The 27,583-nt window shown below is 47.8% G+C and overlaps 2 protein-coding genes across 9 annotated transcripts in view; both read right to left on the bottom strand.

Moving 5' to 3' along the window:
• The window catches only part of ATCAY (ATCAY kinesin light chain interacting caytaxin), a 602,799-nt gene that overhangs the window by 246,002 nt on the left and 329,214 nt on the right, over positions 1-27,583 (bottom strand). The window lies entirely within an intron of this gene.
• MBD3 (methyl-CpG binding domain protein 3) lies at positions 342-25,692 on the bottom strand. Of its 4 annotated transcripts, none has more exons than XM_048498894.1 (7): positions 25,545-25,692; positions 15,898-16,057; positions 9,489-9,626; positions 8,348-8,438; positions 5,370-5,547; positions 3,695-3,900; positions 342-2,333 (listed from the first exon to the last, which is right to left on the bottom strand). In XM_048498894.1, exons 1-6 carry the CDS (start codon positions 25,604-25,606, stop codon positions 3,711-3,713), a joined length of 819 nt encoding a protein of 272 aa, XP_048354851.1. In that variant the 5' UTR covers positions 25,607-25,692; the 3' UTR covers positions 342-2,333; positions 3,695-3,710. The 4 variants fall into 4 exon arrangements, with proteins under 4 accessions (XP_048354851.1, XP_048354850.1, XP_048354849.1 ...); XM_048498893.1 differs by lacking the exon at positions 25,545-25,692 and adding an exon at positions 22,557-22,991 and having other exon boundaries at positions 8,357-8,438; XM_048498892.1 differs by lacking the exon at positions 25,545-25,692 and adding an exon at positions 22,557-22,976.

The following is a 27,583-nucleotide window of genomic DNA, read 5'->3' as shown; positions in this document are numbered from 1 at the left end:
TGCTGAGAGCTGGGAAGGACCGACAAAGATGTATATCCTGCCTTTCTCTCTTATAAGGAGACTTGAGGTGGTTTACAGACTCCTTTCCCTTCCTCTCCACACAACAGGTACCTTTGTGAGATAGACAGGGCTGAGAGAGTTCTAAAAGAGCTGTGGCTGGCCCAAGGTATTTGCCCTGAACAAGCATGATAGATGGATGCTGAGAAGGCCAGAGCCTGGCTCAAGGTCCAAAAACCTTTCAAATGTCATTGCGGACGACGTATTCAAGCAACACCGTGACCCTTGGGGTTGTCTGAAACGCTGACCGTTGTCGCAGACTGCCTGAAATTCTCTCACCGAGGTTAAACTTATGAAGAAAACGTTTTTATTACAAAACTAATATTCTGCAACAAGAACTGTACATGAAGATGCCAACACAAGCAGTCGGGAGGATGGAGTGCGCATTTGGAATACATAAAAAGGGTGCTTGAACTTTCTGAAATCTGCACGGGGCTCCCTGTTAAAACCACTTTTGTTTTTGATGCACCGAAACATCCATCTGCTGCGGCTCACCAGAGACCACGAAGACAACCAATCCAACAGCCCTCCCCCCCAACCACAAAAGATCTCCAAGTGTGTACATGTCAAATCAATCACGTACTTTCCCACAGCGAGTACAACATGATCTTCTCCTTTCTACAATGTACAAAGACTACATTTTTGCGATTTTATTCTGAGGATTTCCCAGACTTTTCTAGGAAACAAGCATCCATACAGGCAATCAACTGTGGGGATATAAACAGGGGAAGGCGGTTAGATTTGATTTACTGGATGGACTGCTACCAACAAAACTTGGAAAAAAAATTCTAAATAGCAACCAATAATGGGAAACAGCTCTGTTGAATAATTTGGCCCAGAATTAACAGGGTTAAAGCTCCTCCCTACTTGTATATTGTTCCCCAAAGTCTCAACCCAAAAAAATGGCTTTGCTCTTGAGTTCAAAATACACCAGAAACAATTTCTTTGACAAATGCCTTTCGGGGAGCTGGTCATATGATTTCACCCCAACAGGAAAGGCACCAGTTTATAGTTACCAAGAATCATCGGGGTACTGAATGTGTGCGAGGTTCCTCCTCTTACAGGAGAGCTGCATTTCCCCCCCCCCCCCCCCCCCGCCCCCCAAAGTAGGTACATTTCAGCTTGAATTCCTATCCCTCTCTCCCCTGCCCCCATCTTACATATCAATACCAAAGGTTGGTGAACTGCTTTACAAAGACCTCAGGCAATTCAGAAATTCCCCCACCTGGATTTGTCTCCTCCCACCCCAATCCATCACATCTTCAAAAGGGGTGGATCTGAGTAAGGGGGAATATCCAAGGGGGCCAAATACACACCAACAATATCAGTATTCAATGTAACTCCCCCTCCCTCCAGGACACAAAGAAACCTCAGCTAATGCCAAAAGAGACCAAGATTTGTATGATTTCATTGTTGGATTGGTTAACTTCAATCCTCATGTGTGCATCATTTATCATTCCCTTAACAGTTTTTTTTTTAATTATGGGAAACACACAAATCTACCCTACTGAACCCAGAACAGAAACTGGAAAGCTCAGAAAAAAGAATGTACTCTTTCCCTTCACCTCTGCTGTTCTCATTACAATGGTTCTATCAATCTGCACTTCCGGATTACAAAAGTTCTGCCCCACTGGTATGTTTCCAAGGGATGCAAAAAGCTACCCTCCAGTGCTTCTATAAAAACCACCTGCATATGAGTTCTAGGTCTGCAGTAGGTTTCCTCCAGTATATAAAAAGGGCACCAAACGTGGAAAAGACAGCGTTCCCGAAGCCCACCCCAACCCTCAATGGAAAGGCACATTTTACCTCTGGGATTTGAAAACCCAAAACAACTCTTTAAAAACTCCCATCAGAACACAACAACTTCACGGAAAGCTCTCACATGTTGAACTCATGATCTGCAGTGGTTACAGATGATCATTGACAGACAGAGAAAAAATCAGGGGGTGTTAAAAAAAAAGAGCAGCCCAGATTGTATTGCTGATCTGGGAAACGGAGTTTGTTTTAAACACGTTCTGCAAAGTCCCCTCTTCCTTCCCAGCTGCCTGTGAGACTTTCAAGGAAAGAAAAAAACAAAAGAGGATGGGAGAGGAGTTAAGAGTATAATACAAGTCCTTCTTCAAAATTATCCAGCATCTACCAAACCACCGGCGTTCCACGAACAGATGTCAACGACTGCCACGCAGAGAGAAACATAGCTGGTGCTTAATGCAGTCTGAAGACACTTTCACCTCTGCGGAGACAGTGACGAGGTCAGAATTCTCAACTGTAACTCCCTGAAAGGAAAGAGAGTTACGATTCAGTATTCACAGAGAACTAGCACTTTGAATTTTCATAACCACCAGAAAAGAGGGGGAGAGAGAGAGAAGAGGGGCAGGAAAAACTCAAGAACAAAGCCACTGGGAAAATCAGTTGCTGGTAAAAAAAAAAAACGATGGATCATTTGTGGGGTGAGAGATTTGTTCATTTAACATGCTTAAACTAAACGATCTGGGACTGTGGTATCCATGGGACCACCTCTCCCAATACACACCTCCGAAAGTACTCAGCTAACAACAATCTACTAAAGACCCCTGACCTGAAAGTTGTCTAGATTTTCCTTTTGGGAAGTAGCAGTGGCATAGTAATTAAGAACAACAGTGGCATGGTGGTTAAGAGCAGGTGCACTCTAATCTGGAGGGACCGGGTTTGATTCCCCACTCTGCCGCTTGAGCTGTGGAGGCTTTTTCCCACAAAAGGATGGCAAGAGATGTGTGAATTAATGCGCCATGTCTTCCTGAACTTTGTATGTGCTTGCCTTCCCCTCTGATTCTCTTTTAAAACTAAACTATCATATTTAAGCACCGGCTTTGTTTCATAGCGCTCCAGACAGCTATCAGCAACACTTTTGCTTTTGTACAATTGCACCCGCCATTTTGTAGGTTCCGTTCTGCTGTGGGAAACAAAATGGCAAACACAACTGTACAAAAGTGTTGCTGATAGCTGTCCGGAGCACTGTAAATGCTCTTTTAACAAAGGGCTACGTTTAACATCGCAAAGGAGAACGATTTCGACAAAGCTGGTGCTTAAATACAATTCTTCAGACTTCACAAAGAACCACAACCTCTCTGACTTGCGGAGGCAGGCACATTCAGCTTTCGCTGAAGAACGCACGACCGCACTATCATCTTCTTGTGGAAAAAGGTAACGCTCGATCAGGTCAGATCTCCAGAGCTTAAGAAGGGCTGGTCCTGGTTAGTGCTTGGACGGGAGACCTCCATGGAAGTGCAGAGTTGCTGCAGTTGGAATTCAACTGGGACCTGGTATGAAACACCTGAAGGGTACCACTGTGCTTGCAAATGGATGAAATAAGCTAAAGCTAACCTGACCTCATCAGACCTTGGAAGCTAAGGATTGGTGCTGGCTGGTACTTGTGTGGGAGATCAACAAGAAATACCAAGGTTGCCACATAGAGACAATAGCAAACCAACTCTAAATGTCTCTTGCCTTGAAAACCAAACGGTCCTGCTGCAATGTAGCACTTTCCAACCACACCCGATCCACTCTTGCCCTCTAGAGCAGTAGAGAACGAGGCTTTTGCCCTCTTTCAAGAGATTGCCCCAGGACTCTCCGAAACAAAGTTTTGAAAACACGCTACCCGGAAACGGTTTCGACTATACGTTCTCCATCTCTTGGCTGCGATCCACGTCGTCTTCCTCATCGTCCTCGCCATCTTCCTCTCCCCGCAGCTTCTCGGCAGGCGCCTCCCCATCCCTGGCGATCTCCTCCACGTGGGCAAGCATATCTGCCATCAGGGCTTCTTCCAGCCTCTTCCGCACCTGCTGAACCAGCTCCTCCTGTTTCCTGCCCAAGGAAAACAGATACACATGCTCCCTGTTTCCTGCCCAAGTCAACACATATACACACACCCTGCTTTTCTTCAGTTTGGTCTGCAGAAGGGAAAAACGAACATCCCTCAGTATCAAGGGACAGCAAGGAGAAAGTGCAGAGCTAGAAGAGTGGTTTAGAGGGAAGAAGAAGAAGAGTTTGGAGTTATATTCCCCCCTTTCTCTCCTGCAAGGAGATTCAAAGGGGCTGACAATCTCCTTTCCATCCCACCCCCCAACAAACGCCCTGTGAGGTGGGTGGGGCTGAGAGGGCTCTGAAGAACTGTGACTAACCCAAGGTCACCCAGCTGGCATGTATTAAGAACCTAAGAACTAGCCTGCTGGATCAGACCAGAGTCCATCTAGTCCAGCACTCTGCTACTCACAGTGGCCCACCAGGTGCCTTTGGGAGCTCACATGCAGGATGTGAAAGCAATGGCCTTCTGCTGCTGCTGCTGCTCCTGAGCACCTGGACTGTTAAGGCATTTGCAATCTCAGATCAAAGAGGATCAAGATTGGGAGCCACAGATCGACTTCTCCTCCATAAATCTGTCCAAGCGCCTTTTAAAGCTATCCAGGTGAGTGGCCATCACCACCTCCTGTGGCAGCATATTCCAAACACCAATCACACGTTGTGTGAAGAAGTGTTTCCTTTTATTAGTCCTAATTCTTCCCCCCAGCATTTTCAATGTTTGCCCCCTGGTTCTAGTATTGTGAGAAAGAGAGAAAAATTTCTCTCTGTCGACATTTTCTACCCCATGCATAACTTTATAGGCTTCAATCATATCCCCCCCCAGATGTCTCCTCACCAAATTAAAGAGTCTCAAACGGTGCAGCCTCTCCTCATAAGGAAGGTGCTCCAGTCATGTTTATTCCCTGTCTATATACAGGATCTCTAGGTGGCAACAGCAATAAAAACATCCACGATGCCACTTTGTCCTCCCAAATGAGCAAAACAGATTTTAGACTCATTTATGTTTTACATAAATGATTTAACATCCAATTTTTTAGAACGGAAAAAAAAGGGGAATAATCCTGCTGCACAAAGGTTACTTGATCAGGTTGGCCTAAAAAACCAGAACAAAAAAACATAGAAACCACGATGCCAACATGTAGCCTTCTCTCTTAATTTATGAGTCTTTTTCTCAGCCGAGACTAAAAGGGGTGGGAGAGCAGGGAAGGAATTCTAAAGTCACCCCTTGAAAGGCAGTGTGGTACAGTAGTCAGAGTGCTCGGACTGGGGAGGACCAGATTCCAACCCTTGCTTGCCATGAAACCCACAGGGTGACCCTGGGGCAGCTGCGTGCTCTCAAGTTAACCTGCTTTACAAGGTTGGCATGAAGATAAAAAAAGGAATGAGAGATCCATGTAAGGAGAGCCCTGATCTCCTGGGCGGGGTGGGGGATGGGATAAAGTATGTAGAGGCTGCCCCCCATGCCCAGATACCTGATATCTTCATCCGTCACCATGAAGGCTTTGCAGAGGGGCTGCGAAGTATTCAGCCAGACGCCAGGGTTCTTCTCGACAGCAGCAGAGAGCTGCCCCGTGATGGGCATCGTGCTTGTGTGGAGGGCGCTGGCAATGGCGGAAAGGAGGGTCTCGTCAGTGCAGCCGGGCCCCACACCTAAGCAACAAAGGGATGCATCAGCAAGCCTGCTTTCTGTACCTGCAAACAAGGCCAGGAATTTGCCGGCTTCCACTAAACGGCTTCCCTGAAAACCACAGAGACGCCTGGTGGAACGCTCTGTCTGGGGAGACCAGAGCCCTGTAGTGTATCACCGTAGCTGCATCAACCATATGCCTGTAAGACGGAGCTGTCCCACCAGGCATATGGTTGGCGCAGCTACAGTGATACATCAACAGGCCCTCCCCTCTTTCATTCTGTCCTGCTGATACCCTTGTTGGGAGTTCCACTCCAATCAGATAATGAAATGCTAATAGAAGGCGGGATCTATATATTAAATTGAACTGTGGGCCTGCAAGAGTTCTATTTTAAACCTGAATCTGTTGCCAGCGCAGTTTTAAAGTATTTATAATGTTTTATGTCTTGTTGTATCAGATGGTGGCCCTCAGCCCCCAGTGAAGGGCAGTGAATAAATCCAATGATAAATAAAATAACTATTCTCACCCCATGTTACAAGAATTCACTAGATTAGTTTTGGCTATGCAGGCCAAATCAAACCAAAGTTCCCCCTTCACAAACCTCCACTCATCTGGTTAGAAAGTACACTGTATTTGCCCATCTGATATAGAACAGATGAATTAACACAAATGGCACCTACAGAGAAAGACAGTGAAGCTGAAGTTCCCCCTGTGACCTCTATGGAAGAGAAGAATTTTGTTGGAACCAACGAGTAGACAGTGACGTCCATGGTACACCACATACAGTTCTTTGTGGATACTAAATTACAATGCAATCCTCTAAAGAGATGATTTCAGTGGGCTTACACTGGAGTAACTCAGTGTAGTTACTCCAGTTCTAAGTCCACTGAATGTATTTTCATTGGAATTAACACTTCTAAAAATCAACATGCTGGTTGGAAGAATGGGAACAGAAGATTTTAGAAACAATGGAATTGGTCAGATTAACTTTGATACTGCAAGATCAAGTGGACCCATTTGAAAAGACTTGGAAACCAATTACCTCTTATTTTAGGATTACGACTGTTAAATAAATTTATTTTGAATATTTCACTTGTCGGGCCATATGAAAAATATCAATATAGATATAGGTTTAGAGTATTTGGGTAAGAAATTATTATTAGTGTCAATTCATTAAAACTGATTAAAATGTCATAGAAAATATAACAGATAATTTCCTTTTACTTCACATATCTTTTGTCTGATATAATCAACCGATTAAGACAATTGTGTTCCAGATACGGATTTAATGTTTTACCTGTGCGAATCAATATATAAGACATGATACTGAATTAGACTGTGTTACTTCCAATATGGCCAGAAGCTTTATGTAACAAAAAACTTTATTAAGAGAAGAAGAGTTGGATTTATATCCCCCCTTTCTCTCCTGTAAGACTCAAAGAGGCTGACAATCACCTTTCCCTTCCCCCCCTCACAACAAACACCCTTTGAGGTAGGTGGGGCTGAGAGAGCTCTGAAGAACTGTGACTAGCCCAAGGTCACCCAGCTGGCGTGTGTGGGAGTGCACAGGCTAATGTGAATTCCCCAGATAAGCCTCCACAGCTCAGGCGGGGAATCAAACCCGGTACCTCCAGATTAGAGTACACTGCTCTTAACCACTACGTCACTGCTGCCATCTTCCAGGCTCCATTATGTATTTCAAATGCTGCCTTAGACTTGAGGCTGGGATGGTCACGATTGAAGCTAGGATAGCCTTTTTGCATTGACTCAGGTTATTTGATCGTCTAAAGGTCTCCTTTATCATTAGCAAGGATCCATTTATTTCACCATGGTGAAAGGCTGTAGAATCTAAGCTTAGATCTTATGGGTTATCTATTGAGGCATTGATGGTGACAGAACATACTCAGGCCAGATCAATAATCAAAGATTACCGGATATTGAAAGGAGTCATGGCATAAATAGAATTAAGGATTTTCTGTTTGACTTGCGTGCCTTGAATGAAATAACACTGATGCCTTAATTAAAACAACTAGATATATCTAACTTGCGAAGAGGTTTTATGTTAATTAGACATGATGCCTTGCCCTCGGCGGACTTAAATGGCAAAAGAAGAATGTCTACGCTCATGCCAAGATGGATCCCTAGAATTGTTGGAACATCTTATTTTTGTTTGCAAAAATCTAGAGCAGGAATTTAATTAATCCGGTACTATGTAATACCCAGGGAGGGATAGGGAATCTGGGGAATCCAGATTAGCCTGTGCACTCGAACACAAACCAGTTGGGTGACCTTGGGCTAGTCACAGTTCTTCTAAACTCTCTCAGCCCCATCTAGCTCACAGGGGTTTGTTGTGGGGGGGGGGGGAGGGAAAGGAGTTTGTAAGCCCCTTGCAGGAGAGACTCTTCTACTCTTCTTCTTCTACTAGAAAGTGGGCTGGTTCCAGTGACAAACAGTTGGGCCACTAGAGAAATGACTGGCTGGGCAGATTAAGTTGACGCCGTTTTGGTAGCTGTCACTACAGTACTGTCACTACAGTACTAGTTCTATTCTCTTGCAATCTTTTTTTCCATATTTATTTTTGAACATCACTCCTCATGCCCCCTGCACTTGGGCTTCCTGTATGTGTGTGGCTTCACATCTCACAGCAGCTGTTTTGTGCTTGCGCCCGCCACCTTGTGTCAGAATTCTGAGGCCACAGGCTCAGAAAGGACTCCTCTTCCAACTTTGGGTTTATGTGCTCAACAAGGGGGTTGGACTAGATGTGATGTAAGGCCCCTTCCAGCTCGAAGACTGGCTAACTGGTAAGTGTTCAGTTGTGGTACCTTGCAAACCTTTTGGGAGGTCCATTGTTTTCACCAGTTCCTCTGCAATGTCAAAGGCATTCAGACCACTTAATTTCTTCTCCCAGAAGAGCTACGAAAAAGGGAAAGCATAAAGACTAACAATGAAGAATTCTTTAAACCCCTTAGGAGTAGGAAACTGGCCAGTTGAACCATCGGGTAACAATGGAATTAAAAGAATACTAAAGGAGGATAATAAAACTGCTGAGAAGTTAAACGAATTCTCATCTGACTTCACTGTTGAAGATACAAGGCAAACACCAGTTCCTGAATGGAAGGTAGGATGTCCTTACCGGGCAATATTTTTGAATTCCATTATCTCAATATCTTTCTACATGGAGGAATCCAGTAGTTGAAAATGCCCCTCACTATGTTCTAGACATGGGGTGTCTAACTCTGGTATTTCAGAAGTTCATGAACGACAATTCCCATCAGCCCCGGCTAGCACGACCCTCAGTCCCTGCCAGCTTAGGCCAATAGTGGTGGTAAAGGAAAAAATTCTAGGACGTAGACTAACTACATTTTTGCACCGCTTAATGGATCATATTAATACGCTATGCTTCAGCTGTTTCTGGTTGGTTCCAAACTTCTGCAATCCTCATGTTGATTAAACTGCCTCTCTATGGTAACTCACCTCAAGTCCTTGTACTGCTTAACTACCTGCCTGTCTCTTGGAGGCTAACCAAAGGTGAACAAAAATGGATCCTCCGTGCCCTCACTACAGTGTTATGACATTGGAGGGATAAACACATATCTTGGGTATATCAGTGGCCTTGGGACCTTCAAATTCCATCGATACTTGAACACATGGCACACAAATGATAACTCCATATGGACACATTTTTAAATATTTGGAAACCTTTAGAAACTTGAGTATAGATCTGCCCCACTGTTGTTACATTTTTGCCTCTGATTTATGTATATCTTTTTTAAAACTCCAGTTGTGTAATACGAAGTTGTGTGAAAAACCACTTTGGAACGTCTCTCGCCTTCAAAACCCAATGGGGTTGCCGAAAAATTTGACTTGACAGAAAACATAATTAGTTGCTGGGTTCTGAGACTGTTTTTCCCCCTGTGTTTTCTTTTGAAAGAAAGGACAAAAGAAACCAACCAACCGAATTACCTGCCGAGGCTGGTCAACTGCTTTTTGAGGGTCCGTCTTCACTTTATTGCTGGGGTGGTTCGTGATCTTGGTGACTGGCTGTTTGAAGATTGAAGCTGTCTGCCTGACGGGGAGGGCGGTGTTCAAGTCGGGTTTGCCCTAAAAAAGGCGGGAGAAACAAGCAAACAGCAGGAAAGCTGGGTTAAACTCTCCTGAAAGATACTGTTCCATTTGATACCGTCATGACCCATACTGAGACCATGATTTCCTGGGGCCCTGGAAGTTATGTGCCAGGCCCACCCTCCGTTTTATAGCAATACAATGTTTGATTTCTGCTAACCACTTTGTGCGTATTAATTTATTTTTGCGCACTGAAAAGTGGTCTTCCAGCATCGGTGCAATGCACTATTCTCAAAATACACACAGTCCCGACATACATGCAGTTTAAAACTTCCAAAGGAGACGTGGCGTATAACAGTAAAAGGATACTGCTCTGCTTGCAATTTGATGAAACAGGCTAAAGCCCATACGTTGACTGGGATGGCCCGATGTCAACGGATCTCGGAGGTTAAGCAGAATCAGTCCTGGTTGGCGTTTGGATGGGAGACCTCCAAGGAACACCAGCGTTGCTATGTAGAAGCAAGCATGGCCTCTGAACATCTCTTGCTCTAAAAACCTAATGGGGTGCCATAATTAGTTGTGACTTGACGACACTTTCCGCTACCACCAGAGCCCATGGAAGGCTATGCTAATGGACTATTACAGGGGTCTGCAACCTGCGGCTCTCCAGATGTTCATGGACTACAAATCCCATCAGCCCCTGCCAGCATGGAGAGCCGCAGGTTGCAGACCCCTGGGCTATTATTTAAGGTGTTTCAACAGGCTAGTTTGCACTGACTGTACAAACACAGCTCCAGATGCCTTTCCACCCCACAACATAAAGGAGCACAAATCTAATGAACTTCAATATTGTACAGGCATTCCTTGCCACTCTCCAAAATTCTGTCATGTACCAGTGGGACTAAGACACTCAACCACAAAAAAACTCCAAAAAAGGGGGGGCATGGTTTAAACCTGGGGGCACCAGAGGAAGGTTCTGTGCCTCCCCCGCCCCACCCTAATCCAAACCATACTGGTGGCATCAGACCCAATATTTGTCTAATTTGGCACCACTAGTTTAGTGGCAGCCCCATCCAAGCAATGAGGCGGGCAGCTGCCCTGCCACTCCCAAAGACACTTCCTGGCAGTATGGAGAAGCTTGCAAAACAAAACAGGCTCCCGACCGCTGAGAAGCCTTTATGGGGCTGAACATTCCACATTTCCTGCCACCAATCTAATCCAGCAAATAGCTGGAGGAAGCCCACTAATGTCGGTTCCTCCCCCGGCCATGCCTCTGCTGCCTGGTGCCAGTGGTGCTGGGACAGCATCCTGCACTATGGGAGGCCAGTGGTGGCTACATGCTGCCAATGTTGCCTCTCTGCTGGGGTAAGTGCCCCAGGGAGGGCAAAATGCGCTGGCGCAAGGGTCTGTCGCTCCCACAGGCCCTTTTGTTCCCCACCTCCTTTGGATGGGGCTCTCAGTTAGCCCATATTGTTCCCAAGGAGGCCTGCAAACATGACACAAAGAACAAAGCTGCCACTGCCATTCAGGGGTATACTGTCTCTGAAAATGGAGAACCCACTAGCCATCATGGCTAACGGCAGTCAAGGAACCTCTGCCATGAATTTGTCTCATCCCCTTCTCAAGTCATCCAAGAAAGAGCCCTGTATGTTATAATAACATACAGTGGCAGCAAGTTCCCAAAGTTAACAAATATGCATCCCACAAGTCAACTGCATTTTGCTTTCTTTTTTAAATTAAATTTTTAGAATAGTGAGCGGCCACCCTCCCCCACCACAACCAAAAAATGATTTTTTGCCTCAGCTCACAAAACACCTCCCACTCTCAGGAAAACATACATGGCCCTCTCCCCACCAACCCTCTTTCCTAATTTTGTCCTTACACCAACCCTATGAGGTAGGTTGTTAGCCTGAGAAACAGCTCCAAGGCAGTGCAAGTGGGTATTAAGCATGTAAATCTCACACAAGTCACCCCCAGCAAAACATTTACCAAACAAATGTCAGCATCATCTCTCACAAAACACCTCCAGTGGAATCCACCCCCAAACAGCATCACTTTCAATGGGGTTTAAACCCGGGAGCCCAGATTCTTCTTTTAAATCCACCTTAAAGGGAGAATTTGGAGTCCCCAGTTAAAACATTGAAAGTGATGCTGTTTTGGTGGATTATCCCCCACCCTGAAACAGCATCCCTTTCAATGTTTAAACTGGGGAACTCAGATTTTCCCTTTAAAACCATGCCGAAGTCCAAGCACCTATGGAGGTTTTAACAATGACAAATAAACTGCTGATATTAACTTCTGCAAGGAGAAAGATGTGTTTTGGGGTTTGGGACAACATTGTGCTGAAGAGAAAATACAATGCAACCTTCAGGCAATCAATCAATCAAATTTAATTGATATATAAAGTTCATCACACGTATAATGATAAAGGCACAAACTGCATTTAAATTTTAACTTCTGTATTAAATAATTATTTTAGCTTACATAGATTTATTTTATCCGAACAGGGAATATTTAAGGGGTCACATAGTTTTAATAACACTTTCTTCAACCTAATCTGGTGTTTTGGCTGGCTGAAATTTTTGAAGCTTTGAATGCATGATGTGTACGCATTTGATGGAATCTGGTCAATGACCAAATAACAAAATCGACTGATTGGAAAAAAAAACTGATTGATTGATTGATTGTGAATACAAAAGTTTTCCCTTGACCCACATCAGTCAATCACAACTGCAAGCGAGTTGCTAGCTGGAGAACGGCTGTGTGTAATGAGAACCAGGTCCAACAATAATCTGACACTCAGCAGGGTTGATCAACTTCACAATCGAGGGAAAGAGGGTGGACGGGTTAAAAACAAAGACGGAGAAAGAAACACAATGCAGAAACATTAACGTATTAACGATAGCTTCTGCTTTGCCCCTCCCCTATTTTGTCATTAAAACTACCCTACGAGGTAGGTCAAGACAAGAAGAGCTGGCCCTAAAGTCACTGAGCACAGACTTAAGTCTGAGTCTGGACAGTCCATTGCTCTAACCCTGTGGTGGCGAACCTTTGGCACTCCAGATGTTATGGACTACAATTCCGATCAGCCCCTGCCAGGATGGCCAATTGGCCATCAGCCCACCCATCCCCCAGCAGCCTCATTCCAATGAAAAGGCTCTCAAGCTAGCTGAATTATATCATGCATTTCTGCTGAGAGCCTAGTGGCGGGGGGAGGGGAAGTTGACTCACACCCCAGAATGTTCCACAAAGACAGACTCATAACACGTTGCAGAGATCAGAAGATTAAGGCCAGCTTTCTTGACATGTAGCAAAGAAGAATAGCTCTTCCTCCTTTCCCCCATCCTACCCCGCCTTACTGCCAGAAAGACACTTGTATTAAGCTCTGGAAACTATGCACCACAAGGATCAATTGTGCTGTACTAGAACTCCGGTAACTAGATAGGTGGCCCATTTCATTGTTTTCTGTGCATCCTGCTACCATTTGAACTGTATGTTTTTAATATCTTTCTAACTTTCTTAAATAAAGTTTTGTTTAGCTTTTTCCTGTTTGTTTAATCAAGACAATTCAGCGGGGGGCAGCGGTTAATAGTGGCAGGCTCTTAATCTGGAGAACCGGGTTTGGTTTCCTACTCCTCCACATGAGCAACGGACTGGAATTTGGAGAACTGAGTTTCGTCCCCCACTCATCCACATGAAACCTGATGGGTGACCTTGGACTGGCCACATTTTTCTCAAAACTGTTGGGACAGTCACAGTTCTCTCAGAACTCTCTCTGCCGTGCCTACCTCACAAGGTATCTGTTGTGGGGGAAATAAGGCAATTGAAAGGCTCTTTGTGATGTCTTAAGGTACAGAAAGACAGCCAGCATGATATAGTGGTTAAGGACAACAGACCATGATCGGGAGAACCAAGTCTGATTCCCTGCTCCTCCACATTAAGCCTGCAGGGTGACCATGGGGCGCTTACAGTTCTCTCACAACTCTCTCTACTTGGCCTACCTGCCAAGGTTTCAGCAGGGGGGGAGATGAAGGGAATGAGTTTGTAAGCCGCATTCAGATTCCTCAGTTGAGAAAAGTGGGGGATATCCCCATTTGGCCTCTGCGTTCTGCAGAGGTGAATCTTCTGGAGGTCTCCGGCTCCTCTATGATTCGGCTGGTCTCAACTCGGGCCAGAGCTTTTACCACCTTGGCCCCTGCCTGGTGGAACGCTCTGCCTCCAGCTATTCGGGCTGGAGCAGTTTCGCAGGGCCTGCAAAACAGAGTTGTTCCGCCGGGCTTTTGGGGAGGCTGGCTGCTGAGGTGCCATTCCTTGTGTGCTCTGATACTTGTATATTCTGCAGGCGTGCTGCATGTTTACCATCTGATGATTGCCATCATGGCCCAATCCCCTCCCAGGAATGAACGGAACAGGCTGTATTGGTCACGGGCTGCCATCTGTTGTTCTTTTTACTGTTTAATTGGTTATGCTGATTGTTATGTTTTAACCTCCATATTGGTACTTAATGGGGTTTTATAGTGTTCTGTGCTAATTTATATTTGTACACCACCCAGAGCCCTTCAGGGGTGGGCAGTATATCAAGCCAAATAAATAAATGAATCCGAGGGCTCCTTTTCTCTCTGGTACCAAACTCAGGTGACCTTGGTTGTGTTACAATGCCATGGCAGGAACTGCCGTGACATCACTGCACCACAGTGGCTGCCAACAGGGGAGGGGGTGTCATGATGCCACAGCTAAGAAGGCCCTGCTTCTGGAAGCTCCCTGCCTCAATTTGCAGAATGGTTCCAACGGACTTGGCTGCACAGCAGCTCAACTGATCGGCTGCCTCATGTAGGAGTGAGCCGCCACCCGTCCTTTCAGCACCCTGCTCCCAAATCACTTACAAGCAGCGGAATTCGGCCCAGAAGTGAAAAGGGACTTTCGAAACGGACAGGATTAATTCCTCATACTGTTACAGTTGGTTATTCGTTCTGGAACCGATATGCTGCCTGAGATCGCCTCCAAGAGGCATCCCCATGTACAGCATGTCTGTAGTCTAGCCTGGACGTGATCAGACAATGTTAAAAGGAATCTACCTGTGAATACTAGTACTGGGGGGCGGGGGGTATCTCACCCCCAAGGGGAAGTTCTGGCTGCCTTACCTGGCTTGTAGGCTTTCTTGGGACATGCGACTAGCTTTTTTTTGCGAAACAGGGTGCTGGATTCAAAAGATTTTTAGCCTGACTTAAAAGGGCTATTTGCCGATTACCCAGTTAGATCTTGCCTCTTGAGGAAAGGAGATATTGTTTGAAGGCACTTCACGTTAAAGAAGAGATTATGCCCGAGGGCACAAACCCAAAACCATACCTTACCCTGGCTGCAAATTCTAATGTTTTCACAAAATCACAACTCATGCTGCCCTGACCAGAAGCCTGTGGTATGAATATGATCAAATTTCACAGACATCCTGGCTTGATTTGGTCAGCTCAGTTAGACCCACATTTGAATTCCCACTCCACATGGAAGTCTGCTGCGTAACCCTGGACCAGTCACACTCTCATCCTTGCCTACTTCCCAGGGTCGTTGTCGTGAGAATGAAGTTGGGGTGGTTATTGTCAGACACTTTAGAAGAAGAAGAAGAGTTTGGATTTATATCCCCCCTTTCTCTCCTGCAGGAGACTCAAAGGGGCTGACAATCGCCTTGCCCTTCCCCCCTCACAACAAACACCCTGTGAGGTGGGTGGGGCTGAGAGCGCTCCAGAAAGCTGTGACTAGCCCAAGGTCACCCAGCTGGCGTTTGTGGGAGTGCACAGGCTAACCTGAATTCCCCAGATAAGCCTCCACAGCTCAGGTGGCAGAGTGGGGAATCAAACCCAATTCCTCCAGATCAGAATGCACCTGCTCTTAACCACTACTCCACTGCTGCTCTTTAGAATCCAAGAGAGAGAAAACTGGCGTATAAGTACGGACCTAAACACAAATGAAATTCAGAAGTTCAGGAATCATGGCTTCTGCCCTCTCGGGATGTTACGATGACTGACCTTCCCCCAACTTTGCACAGACGCCCTCCAAATCATCTCCCGGTGGCATCCACTCAATAGTGGTCTCCTCCCCACCCTAAATAAACAATGCCAGATATATGGCTGTTTTTTTTCAGTCATCTGCGTATAATGAAGGAAATTAAACAAAAATGACAAAATTGTCGAACACAGAAAAACAAAAAAAGGAACAGTCCCTTCCCCAACCTATATACCCAGAAATCTTCCCCACAGAAAGAGACCACAGCAGGCCACAATTTCTCACACCGAAGAGACGGCCCACACGGCCTCACCTTGGCTTGGCTGGAGCAGTCATAGCGAATCCTCTGCCGGTTTTTGTTCATCTTGCTCATGAGCATCTTCCCTGTCCGGAAGTCAAAGCTGCTCAGATCCATGGAGCTTCCTAAATAGCGGGCCAGCTGTGGCTTGCTCCGAAATTTCTTCCCGCTTGGGCTGATATAAAGGAAGATGAGGTGTGAAAGAAAAAGAAGGGGGGGGGGGAGAGAGAGAGACAGAAAATTACACCTCTGGAACTTTGGCATGTGTGCTATTCAATTGATAGCGAACCAAATGCATCACTCCGGGAACACATGCGCCTCACAGTGCTCAAGCAGATGCCCCATCAGAAAAACACTTTCACCTTGAGATGCACCCAAGGAAACAGAGTTTGCTGTGCAGTGGCAACTCTACAGAGGTGAAACGGACCTGGCCCAGAAGTTTCAGAAGGAAATGCCTGCTCTGAGAAAGGAAATAGACCCTTGCTCTGCAGACTGAGACCTCTAAGGGAAATTCCTAACTGGCCTCTAGACAAGAGGTTTAAGAGAAAAGCCACAATCCCTGCCCTTGTGGGGAGGAACCACCAGGTTCGAAGCTGGCGTCTGCTGCCCCTTGGCTCGTTTTAGAAGACAAGGACAGGAAAGAACTTACCTGCATGAACCTGCGCGTGTCCTTTATAGTGGGTGGTTAGGTATGCAATCTGTGGCCCTCCTGGGCTGTGAACCTCCTGTGCACCTTTACACATCTGAAGTACCATTTGTCAACACTGAAGCCCAATTTCCTTTGCTTACTGGGCTCTTTAGAGAGCCAGCATGGTATAGTGGTCAGACTAGGATCTGGGAATCGAATTCCCACTTTGGCATGGGAAACTGCTGGGCAATCCAGAGCCAGTCACATACTCTCAGCCTAGCCCACCCCACAGGGTTGTTGTGAGGATGAAACAGAGGAGAGAGTTATGTATGACGCTTTAGGAAGGCGGGATATAAATAAATAAATCTACGGGTGGCTGAACAGTACCATTACAATGCAACAGTGTTAAAAAAAATGTCGGTATCCAATGAAATGCACAAAGAGAACCAGAAAAAAATGTCTGTAAAGTAATCAATGATGCAGAAGAAACCTGTCCTGCTTGCTTGCCATGGGACAAATACAAAGCAAAAGAGAATGGAGCGACAAGGACCAGGATTTTTTCTGTAGAGGCTGTAGAAACACACCTTTGAAGTGCCTGGTCAGATAAGTCCCAGGAAGAAGAAGAAGAGTTGGATTTATATCCCCCCTTTCTCTCCTGTAGGAGACTCAAAGGGGCTGACAATCTCCTTGCCCTTCCCCCCTCACAACTAACACCCTGTGAGATAGGTGGGACTGAGAGAGCTCAGAAGAACTGTGACCAGCCCAAGGTCACCCATCTGGCGTGGGAGTGCACAGGCTAATCTGAATTTCCCAGATAAGCCTCCACAGCTCAAGCAGCAGAGCGGGGAATCAAACCCAGTTCCTCCAGATTAGAGTACACCTGCTCTTAACTACTACGTCACTGCTGCACCCTCCCTAGACAGCTGAAATTACACCAGAACTGTACCCAATGGACCTCACTCATCTGGGAAAAGAAGTGCAACACCGCTCAAATGGAAGAGGTGGGTGCAACCAGAGACCCAAATAATCGATGTTTTGCAGAGAACTTCAGGTGGGTAAAGAAGAACCGGGACAGAGAGGGTCGTTGGCCAGCGTTCAATCCAAGCTCCCAAAGTATGCACTCTGATAACCGAACACTCAGTAAATGCATGCAAAAGACTGGCAGCCCACATCCTTTGGAAACTAAACCCATTCTTCTGTATTAGTTTTGCTAGTCCGCTGCCACCCTTCCCCAAGTGAGGAAAGGATTTGTAATGGTCAATGTATTGTCGAAGGCTTTCATAGTCAGATTCAACTGGTTGTGCTGGGTTTTCCGGGCTGTGTGGCCGTGGTCTGGTAGATCTTGTTCCTAACGTTTCGCCTGCAACTGTGGTTGGCATCTTCAGAGGTGTATCACAGAAAAAAGTCTGTCACACACTTCACAGTGTATAACAGACTTCTCTCTGTGATACACTTCTGAAGATGCCAGCCACAGATGCAGGTGAAACGTTAAGAACAACTACCAGACCACGGCCACACAGCCCGGAAAACCCACCACAACCAGTTTGTAATGGGTTGTAAAGCCTTTTTAAAAAATATTTCTCTGACTGCGCTTTCTACAGTCCAAAGTGCAAAGCAGCTGCAGAGCAGCAGAACGATTTCCCATGCTTGTCCACCTTTACAAGATCCATTTGCTCAGCAGGGCTTCCCCAGACCAGTAACAATCCCGCAGTTCTTTTCTCCCCTTATTTTTAAAAAGTGCAGAGTGATACAGTTCACAGGCAGGGCGGTGGAAGAAAGAAGAGGAGACGATGAATACACCACAGCCCATTCAAACTGTTAAGAACAGGCTCCAGATGTCCACCGGGCAACAGGCAAGCTCATTCTTTGTTCCTTTATGTTCGGTTTCTAAAAGAAGGCTGGCAAACTGGTTTCACTTTGATTAAGACAGCCCTGTCCCCTCCTCTCCAGCAAATTAGGAGAGCTTGGGAAGCTTAAGAGAAAAAGAAAGTCAACGCGGCACCCCAACCCTGCACAACATCCAAAGCGGAACTTTGCAAACGTTTCATCTGCCCAGCGCTTCCTATTCAACACGTCATCTGTTGGAAAAATCAGGACAAAGCAAGGGTAAATCTTTGCAGTCCAGTTTAGAAACCTTGCAAGAAACAAAGGATTCTGCCGTGCACGTTTAGGCCTACTGTCTACCCACGGCAATATAAGCCAAACCTCGCTAAGGCTCATGGAAGGGGAGGATCAGTACTGGCATGCCAAGGGAACATTTCTCGTCTTCACTGTCCCAACAAGTTTCCTTGAAACTCCACAAAGTCCAAAAAACCCACACCATCTTCCCTGTTTAATGAACTGCACTGCATTCGGAGTCATGCATTGTTGAAGGCTTTCATGGCCAGAAACAACTGGCTGTTGTGGGTTTTCTGGGTTGTGTGGTAGTGATCTGGCAGTTTTCACTCCTAAATGTTTCACCTGCATTTATGGCTAGCATCTTCAGAGGAATTTCACAGTAAACTGTGCCATGGAGAGAAACACATCTTGCGTGATGTGCCTCTGAAGATGCCAGTCACCAACGCGGGCGAAACGTTACGGCCGCACAGCCCACAACAGCTTTTTGAGTCATGTTGGGTGCAAATGTCCAGAAAATCTCCAGGCACCTTTTTACCAGGGCTTGGACTGCCATGCCTGGGCCATTACTCTGATTTTCAAACCCAGTGCAACAACTTCTTAACCAAGGGGGGGGGGGGGCAGCAAAGAAGAACATGTGGAGGACTTAAAACATCCTCCATTTTGATTTTTCTTTGCCTTGTCCATAGCAGCATGCCCCCTCCCAATCCACAACACATACCCTCCCCTGTTAGGGAGTACCCTACTGCCTATCCAATGTGAAGAGCCACTTGACAATCACCACCCACACAAAGAACAAAAGACACAGCTCCCCTTCCAGAACCACCATGTGAGTATCACATAGCTCTTCTGCAGGCCCAAAACGCTTTTTTGGCAAAGTACAGAGGGAAAGACCTCACGAGCCATAATCTCTACTCATGAGTAGTCCAGCAGTTAATTCCCGACAAAGCTGTGAACCCTCGGGCCAATTCCCCTCTTAGGCTGGTCTACCTCACAGGGCAGTTGCTAGGATAAGCAAAGAGAGCCACTTTTAGACTCTTAGAACTGAACTAGATGTGACATTCGATTTACAGACACTGTGGAGACCTATAGTCAGACAGCAGCTGGGACTTCAGTTCTGCAGTGTCGAAGGAGCCGTGATCTGGATATGGACACTAATACGGGGCTGGGGGCGATGCTTCAGCCTCCCTCCCCTCCCCAGTCATTTTCTCATTCCAGAACAGCCATTGGAGAAGCATTGTTTGTTCCCACAAAGACCTGGCAGCCACTAATGAAACGTAATTACAATTCCACACAAAGATGATAGTTTGGTCAACTGAGGTGCAGCAGTTGAGAAAATTGTATGCTTCCTCATTAGAACACAGTCCCAAACAGATATGAGAGTTATCATTCATTTTTATGCACTGCCTTTGTCAAAATCATCATTTTTGTGCATTATTGAACATGGTACTTTGATATAAGAGCATTTATGCCAAAATGTATGTTTACTTTCAAACCTTCAAATTGTTTGGGGGGGAAGCAGGGATAGGTGGGCACTAGGACCCAGGCGGAGCATTCCACAACCAAGAAAGCCCAGCATGCTTTGTTCTGTGGGGTAGGAATATACAACCGGACTATCATCTTTATATAGAACAGAGTATGGAGAAAAAGGGGGATTTAAAACACATACGCACAAACGTATATATGACTTTTCCAAGAGAGTGTATTGTCGAAGGCTTTCACGGTCAGATTCAACTGGTTATTGCGGGTTTTCCGGGCTGTGTGGCTGTAGTCTAATGGATCTTGTTCCAAAAGTTTCACCAGCCACAGATGCAGGCAAAACGTTAGGAACAAGATCTACCAGACCACGGCCACACAGCCCGGAAAACCCACCACAACCAGTTTCCAAAGGAGGTTCAAAAACTCCGTAAGGTAGGTTTTAAAAGCCAGAAAAGGTTGGGGAGGGCATAGAGATGAAGCTTAGCCAATGGTAGTGGCCAGATTACTATGAGCTGAGCGTAAAATGGACAGGGTGGTTGGGCAGGCACTGAACAGCAACTTTCCTGCATTGGCCGAACAACCTTATGTGGTACGACACTGTTCCCCTTTAAGGGTTTCAGAGAACTTGTCCCTTTCTTTGCAAAGGTGCGAGGCAGGATTGAATTTTTAGGACAGGGGTCTGCAACCTGCGGCTCTCCAGATGTTCATGGACCATTGGACATGCAGGCAGGGGCTGATGGGAATTGTAGTCCATGAACATCTGGAGAGCCGCAGGTTGCAGACCCCTGTAAAATTTAGGAGGACCGGAACGGCGACTAACATAATCAACAAAACTTGCTCTGCTTTCCTCCCATCTTTAAGGGGCCTAAAAAGCCAAGGGCTGAGTCCGACCATCTGACATTTTACGTCAATCCGTTGTGTCTCCTGAAGTTGACCACAGTTTATCGGCAAGCAGGAGTAGCCACCCCCAAATCAGTGTGATGCAGCAGGGTCACTCAGAGGAGACTAGCCCCCCACCTCCAAATAGATCAGCCCGTGCCAAGTCATCTCTAGCACTGTAAGAGGTATGGGTGGGGGGAAGCGATCTCATATTACACAATTTTCAACACCCCTCCCCAACACACTGTGCCCTCCCTGAGGCAGCCAGATCTTCGGTGAGGGTTGTATCCCCTCTCTCACAGCAGCGTTGCTAAGAGCTCCCTCACAGGGTGTGCCCGGGAGCCTTCTAGGTTAGCAATCAGCCACATCCCCCCCCCCCCACTGTGAATCAATGCGGCACCCAGCAGAATAAAACAAACCCACAAATGGCAATCCAAGCCCCTTCAATGAAATTGAGCAAGCAGCAGCCATTCCACTTGCTAATTTGAAAGGGAGGTTGGCCCCCTACATTCACAGGCTCTCCCCAATGATTTGCAACTGGGGTGCAGTTTCCAACCACTTTGGCAGATAAGCCCACCTGGTTTTCCATGCAGCCAGGGGCGTCTGCTGGATAGGTGTCAGTCTGTTGCTAGAAACACCCGCTCCCCCACTTCACTCCCACATGCCGTTCCAATCATCCTACACTGCAAGATCCCCCATATCCAAGGCAAGGGGACATGAAGAGGCCACACTCTCCATGGAGCTAAAACAGACACTTCCCCAAGCCTGCCCACAATCCACTCCTGCCCCAAGCACCCTTGCATGTGGGGCAGCCCCAGAGCAACCATTATACAGGCACAGCAGCCGGCAAAGAACACCCCAAGAATGACATCCCTCCACAAGCACAAAGGGGCTGCCGTCTTTTACGGTTAAGCCAGCCAAACGATTCAGTGAGACGCCGACCTTCACGAGTGACAACCCGAATCTTGACACAAGGAACCTTCCTAAATGCACTGCAATCCACAAAGGCAGTCAACTGGGGGCAGCAACAGGAGTGTGGCAGGCAATCTGACAACCCCCCCCCCAAAAAAACACACACAAATAAACACAAGTCATATACAACAGCCCCCCAACACGATTCCATCTTTGTACAACACCAGACGTTAGAAAAAAGAGCCCAGCAGTGCTAATGCTCCCTTCCCCCAATGCATTCCCCAGTCGCTGTGTCCCCCCTCCCTAAGAAAAACGCAAAGAAGCAAACAAGGAGAAAAAAATGCTGCTGGACAGAAATAATCTATGGCCAATTCCCAGGACATCCCCCCATGCCACTGCCACCCCCTCTTTGCAAAAGAGCCGGCGCCTGCTACAGCAGCAGCGTAGAAGAGAAAAGAGCCCCCACCCCCACCCCAGCCGTGGCATGCAAGTGATGATATGCAGACCCACCCTCCCCCGGGTTTTTGTTGTTTGCAATGTGGTCGCAGTGTGTGCACGTGCATGCACGAGCAAGCAAGGGCAGAGCCAGGGCAGGCTGTGGCGGCCGCCCCCCCTCCTCCACCCCACGCCGCCTTCCTTCCTCCCTCCCAGGCACATTCACCTATAATAATAGACATCGCTCTTGCCAGCGGAGAGCCCCGATTTCCTGGTCACTTCTTCCCTTTTCCATCCCTGGGGGAGAGCAGAGCACTCCCACCTCTTCCTATCCATCGCTTCCCCAGGGCCTGGGTCTGGTTCATTCCAGCCGCCGCCGCCGCCACCTCCTCCGGCCTGCCTGCTCGGTCCAAGCTCTCTTGCCGCCAGGGCTGCGGTGGGTGAGTCGCTGCTGCTGCTGCTCTTGGCTGAAGGGGCAGGCTGGCTGTTGCCACCGGCGGTGGCTAGTGCATAAAGCTGCTGGCTAGCCGGGCGCTGCTGCACGCTCTCTGGGCTAGAACACTGCTGCCAGGGCCCGGCTGTTCCCGAGCGCCTCCCTCGGCTAGGAATGGAACGTCGCCTGGGCTCTTCCTTCCAGCGGGCCGCCCACGGCAGCCTCCCTCCTCTTGCAGCAGGGGGCGCTGTTCCTTCTACCCGCCCCGCCAGTCCCCGGCCAGCTGCGGCTGTTCTCAGCAGAGCGCGCCCCTCCCTCCGCCACAAGCCTATTCATTTTGGCCCTTTCAATCATCCCCGCTCTCGCCGCGCGCCCCCCTCCCTGCAGCGCGCTTCCTTCGGCCGTTAATCGAGAGCGCGCCGGGGCGACCGTTGGCGACATCGCTTTAAAAAAAAAAAAGAGAGAGAGACTAACTTCGCCTCCCGCCAAATTAAGGAGGAAAGGGGGGGGGGGGGAAGAGAAAGCGAGTACTTTGACCGATGTTCTTCCGCCCGAGTAGAAAACATAGTCCCGCCTCCTCCTGAGGGAAAATAAAGTCTCGCTGGAGACACGTGACCGATAACACACACCTGGCCCCACCAGAGCCTTGTTCACGTGTGCAAACCTGCACGTCGGAACTCACCCAAACGCGCCCTGGTGCTTAATGCTCGCCCTGCCAGAGGGAAACCCCCCCCCCCTCCTCAGGCTGTCCCGCAGACGTAAAAAATACCCCCCAGGTCGTCGTTTTTGCACCCCACGTAATCTTCCCGCTGAAAAATGCCCCCCCCCCTGCTAATACTCTCCTACTCTCACGTGCAAAGAAGCTGCAAAAGTGATGCCCTCGCTAGAAGTTCGAGTCCCCGCAATTGCTGTTTGACACGCCTATGGGTCAGCCCCACACTACTTGGCCTGCAGCTTCTCCCCACATCTTCCGCCATCCACACCCACGCGTCCTTTTGATGCCAGAATCCCCATTTTAGCCCCCCTCCCCTCCCCAATTTCCCACACCTCCCCCTAAGGCCCACCTGCCGCCAAAACAAAGCCCCACTATTAGAAGCCCTTTGGACGCCCCCAGCCTTGAATGCAACCCCCTTGGACAGACCCCATAGACGACCTTCCCTTCCGCTTGAAACTAATGCACCCCCTAGGCCCCGCCCCCCCAGGCCCCGCCCCCCCTAGGACTCTGCCCCCCCCATTTCCAGAGCCCCCCACTCCAGACTGCCTTCGCTTCACCTCCCCTCCTCTACATTATTTATTATTATTATTATTATTATTATTATTATTATTATTATTATTATTATTATAATACACATTACAGCACAGCACAAGTGTCTGGAATTCATCTCTGAATATCGAGTCCTTATTATTATTGTTGTTATTATTGTTATTATTATTAAGGTTTATATACCGCCCTCCCCCGGAGGGCTCAGGGCGGTGAACAACATCTAAAATAGAGCACATATATCAAGATTAAAACCATTCAATATCAATTAATACGGCTCTAATAAATATAAACCTCACCCCATTAAAATGCAGCAGATTTAAAATCGACGTAAGAATGGCACCTCCTACCAACTCCCTTCGAAAACCCCAAAGTTGAGACATGGCTTTTTATTCCCCCCCCCCACCCATTTTGAAACCCACCCCCTTTCCACCACCCCCCTCCCGTGTCTCAACCTCAGCCATCTCCTCTGCCCTCTTCCTAAGGACCCCTTGAGCCCCCCAAAAGCCATTTCCCCATTTGCTTCCAAGCCAATGAAAATAAAGAATGCCCCCCCCCAATCCTAGTCAACGCCCCCAGTCCTCCTGATGGGACCCCCAGTTATATCCCTGACCCCCCCCTTCCCCCAACTCACAAATTCGACCCCCACCCCATGCCTGCAGCCTGCCCAACTCACTGCTGCTCTTGGCTCCCCCAGTTGGGACTGTGGCATGAATCCCTTTCCCAGCCCCCTGCCCCATATTAACTGCCCCGTTTCCTCTTGTTGGTCTTTTGGGGGCAGACCCTCCCCTACAGCCCATTTGCCCGCCCCATAAGTCAATGCACAGCTCCTTGTTTGCAAATAAGCCCCATAAGTCAATGCACAGCTCCTTGTTTGCAAATAAGCCCCATAAGTCAATGCACAGCACCTTGTTTGCAAATAAGCCCCATAAGTCAATGCACAGCTCCTTGTTTGCAAATAAGCCCCATAAGTCAATGCACAGCTCCTTGTTTGCAAATAAGCCCCATAAGTCAATGCACAGCTCCTTGTTTGCAAATAAGCCCCATAAGTCAATGCACAGCACCTTGTTTGCAAATAAGCCCCATAAGTCAATGCACAGCTCCTTGTTTGCAAATAAGCCATCACTTTTTGAAAAGCCCCCCCCCCCCATGAGCTCTCCCCGGCCCCCTAACTCGCAGACCTTCCTCCCCCACCGGCCAGCCCCCCTGAATGCGCAGTCCTCGCCACTCGCTACATGCCTCTGATGCCAACTTTCCCCCAAACATGTGGGGGGCAACTGCCCCCATCTTCATGCACAACTGCCCCCAAATCCCCCTTGGACCCCCCCAAACCCTTTCCCTGCTTCTCTCCCCACTTTCCCAGGAAGCCGTGCCCCACACCCCTCCCCCAACCACTGACCCTCCCCTCCTTGACCCATTGTCTGCGGCCCATGCACGCGTCCCCCTTTCCGCATAACTCAGGCCATGCACGTTTCCCATACACGCCCCCCCCCCCCGGTCCCCAATTTGCTTTTGCTCACCCCAAGGGAGGGCAGCGCGGTCCCCCCCGCTGCCCCCCACCTCCCCCGGTCGCCTTGGCCATCTTCTTCTTCCTCCCTCGGGCAACACAGGGAGCCGCCACGTGGTCCCAGAGCACGCGACCCCCGCCCCTTCCACCCCCAAGCCCCGCCCCGCAACAATCAGCCGAGCAGGGGAGGGGGCGGCAATTAGGGGACGGTGGCCGGCCACAGCCCCCTTTCCTAATTTGGGGCATCTATTGGCGGCGGCGGGGGGATGACTCTTCAATCTCTCCTCTCCCCCCTGCCAAACAACCTAGGGATAAAACTAGGCATTGTTTTTCTGTGCTTGGCAAACAGACAGGACTGCAACAGGTGCTGCTTTGCAGAATGGACTCCCCTGCCATTTGGAAGAATCATCCAGCACTCTTCTCTCTTTCTCCCGATGAACATAACCCTAAAGCTGGGGGTGGGGTGCAACTGGGGGTCTCACCAGGGGGAGGGGGGGCGTTGACTTGGATGGGAGGGGTATCTGGCCAGTGCCTATGTAACCTCAGCTTGTGGGTTCTGTGGGACAGAACCTGGCATGAGTTTGCAATAACAATTTTAAAAAACAAAATGGTTTACTTTCTTAACATATACCGTGCTTCCCCGAATATAAGACAGTGTCTTATATTAATTTTTGCTCCCAAAGATGTGCTATGTCTTATTTTCAGGGGATGTCTTATTTCTCTGTGTTCTGTTCATCGGGCATGCTTCCAAACAAAAACTTTGCTATGTCTTACTTTCGGGGGATGCCTTATATTTCGCACTTCAGCAAAACCTCTACTATGTCTTATTTTTAGGGGATGTCTTATATTCGGGGAAACAGGGTAACATCAACATTTAACATCACATTTCAAGGTCCTGTTCAGGTTGCATTTTCAAGTCCTTATATTTACAGTCTACTGATACTGCCAAGTCCAATTCTTCTCTGCAAGTGGGTTGGCTCCTGAAGACTCCAGGGGCTTGATGAACAGGCTTCAACATGATGAAGGTTTCCAGGAGAACTCTCACCCATGACAAACATAAAAACTCTTAACAAGGTGTTAAGGGCTTATACAACCAAGGTCCGAGTCTGGTAGCCTTGTCTCCTCCAACTACATGAGCTCTGCAGCCTCTTGCTGCTTTGAGTCTCCACCCCTTGCTGGGTCAACCCATTCTGAGCATGGGGGTTACACCTACGTCTACTGTTAACCTCAACTTGGCCACCTTGACCACTTTTAGAGGGCTGACTTCCATCTTCCCGCTGACTTCCCAACCCAATCATCTTCCCAAAGTATTTTCGAGAGAGGGTCCAGAACGCTTCCCTTCCACCTAGTGTGAACAACTGCTGTGGGTGTAAGAGGCGCTCCCAGTTACAGAGGGATTTTTTTAAAGGTAAGGATGGTGGCCAGTAGGTGTTGGAATCTCTCCCCCTAACTGCAAAGCATTACAGTTTTAGTACCCTACTTCAGCAGATCGCTGGGGGATGCACCATGCCCCTCTCTCGCACCCATCCGTGAGGCGACACAGTAGATGCCACATGAATATCGGTGCCAATTTGCCTTCACATAAACTGGCACAACGATCCTCTCTGCAAATGCACACGAGAGCTGAAAACTGATGTTCTGTTGTAGGCCTGGTCACCATTTAGCCTGAAATTAAAAGAACCTTGTAGAACCGGGGGGGGGGGGCGGGCGGGCGGGCAGGGGAGGCAGAAAAACACTGTCACATAATGAAGGGAGCAACATGAGCCTTTACAAACATCAAGTCACCAAGACTTTTGCTTTCATAAAAAATAATGAATTTGGAGTTAACTGCCAATTTACTGCCAGTTATTCTAAAAAAAATGTTTCCTCCACTATAAAAGAATATAATCTTTGCATGGGGTATAGGGGTTACAGTAGAATGTCAACTCAATGCATGGCAGCTGTGAAAAAGGCAAACTCTATGCTGGGGATCATTAGGAAAGGGGTTGATAAAAAACCTGCAAGGATTATCATGCCCTTATATAAAGCTGTGGTGCGACCGCACTTGGAGTC

This window comes from Sphaerodactylus townsendi, linkage group LG05 (genome assembly GCF_021028975.2).
Source record: "Sphaerodactylus townsendi isolate TG3544 linkage group LG05, MPM_Stown_v2.3, whole genome shotgun sequence".
Lineage (NCBI taxonomy): Eukaryota > Metazoa > Chordata > Lepidosauria > Squamata > Sphaerodactylidae > Sphaerodactylus > Sphaerodactylus townsendi.
The sequence above is the reverse complement of the archived record's forward strand: the minus strand, read 5'-3'. Positions and strand labels throughout refer to the sequence as shown.

Coding starts and splice junctions, on each gene's coding strand:
- MBD3 (XM_048498892.1), bottom strand. CDS start 22,666: ATGGATAGGAAGAGGTGGGAGTGCTCTGCTCTCCCCCAGGGATGGAAA. Junction 16,058..22,556: donor AGCGATGTCTATTATTATAG/GTGAATGTGCCT, acceptor CCTTTATATCAG/CCCAAGCGGGAAGAAATTTC. Junction 9,627..15,897: donor ACTGCTCCAGCCAAGCCAAG/GTGAGGCCGTGT, acceptor CGCCTTTTTTAG/GGCAAACCCGACTTGAACAC.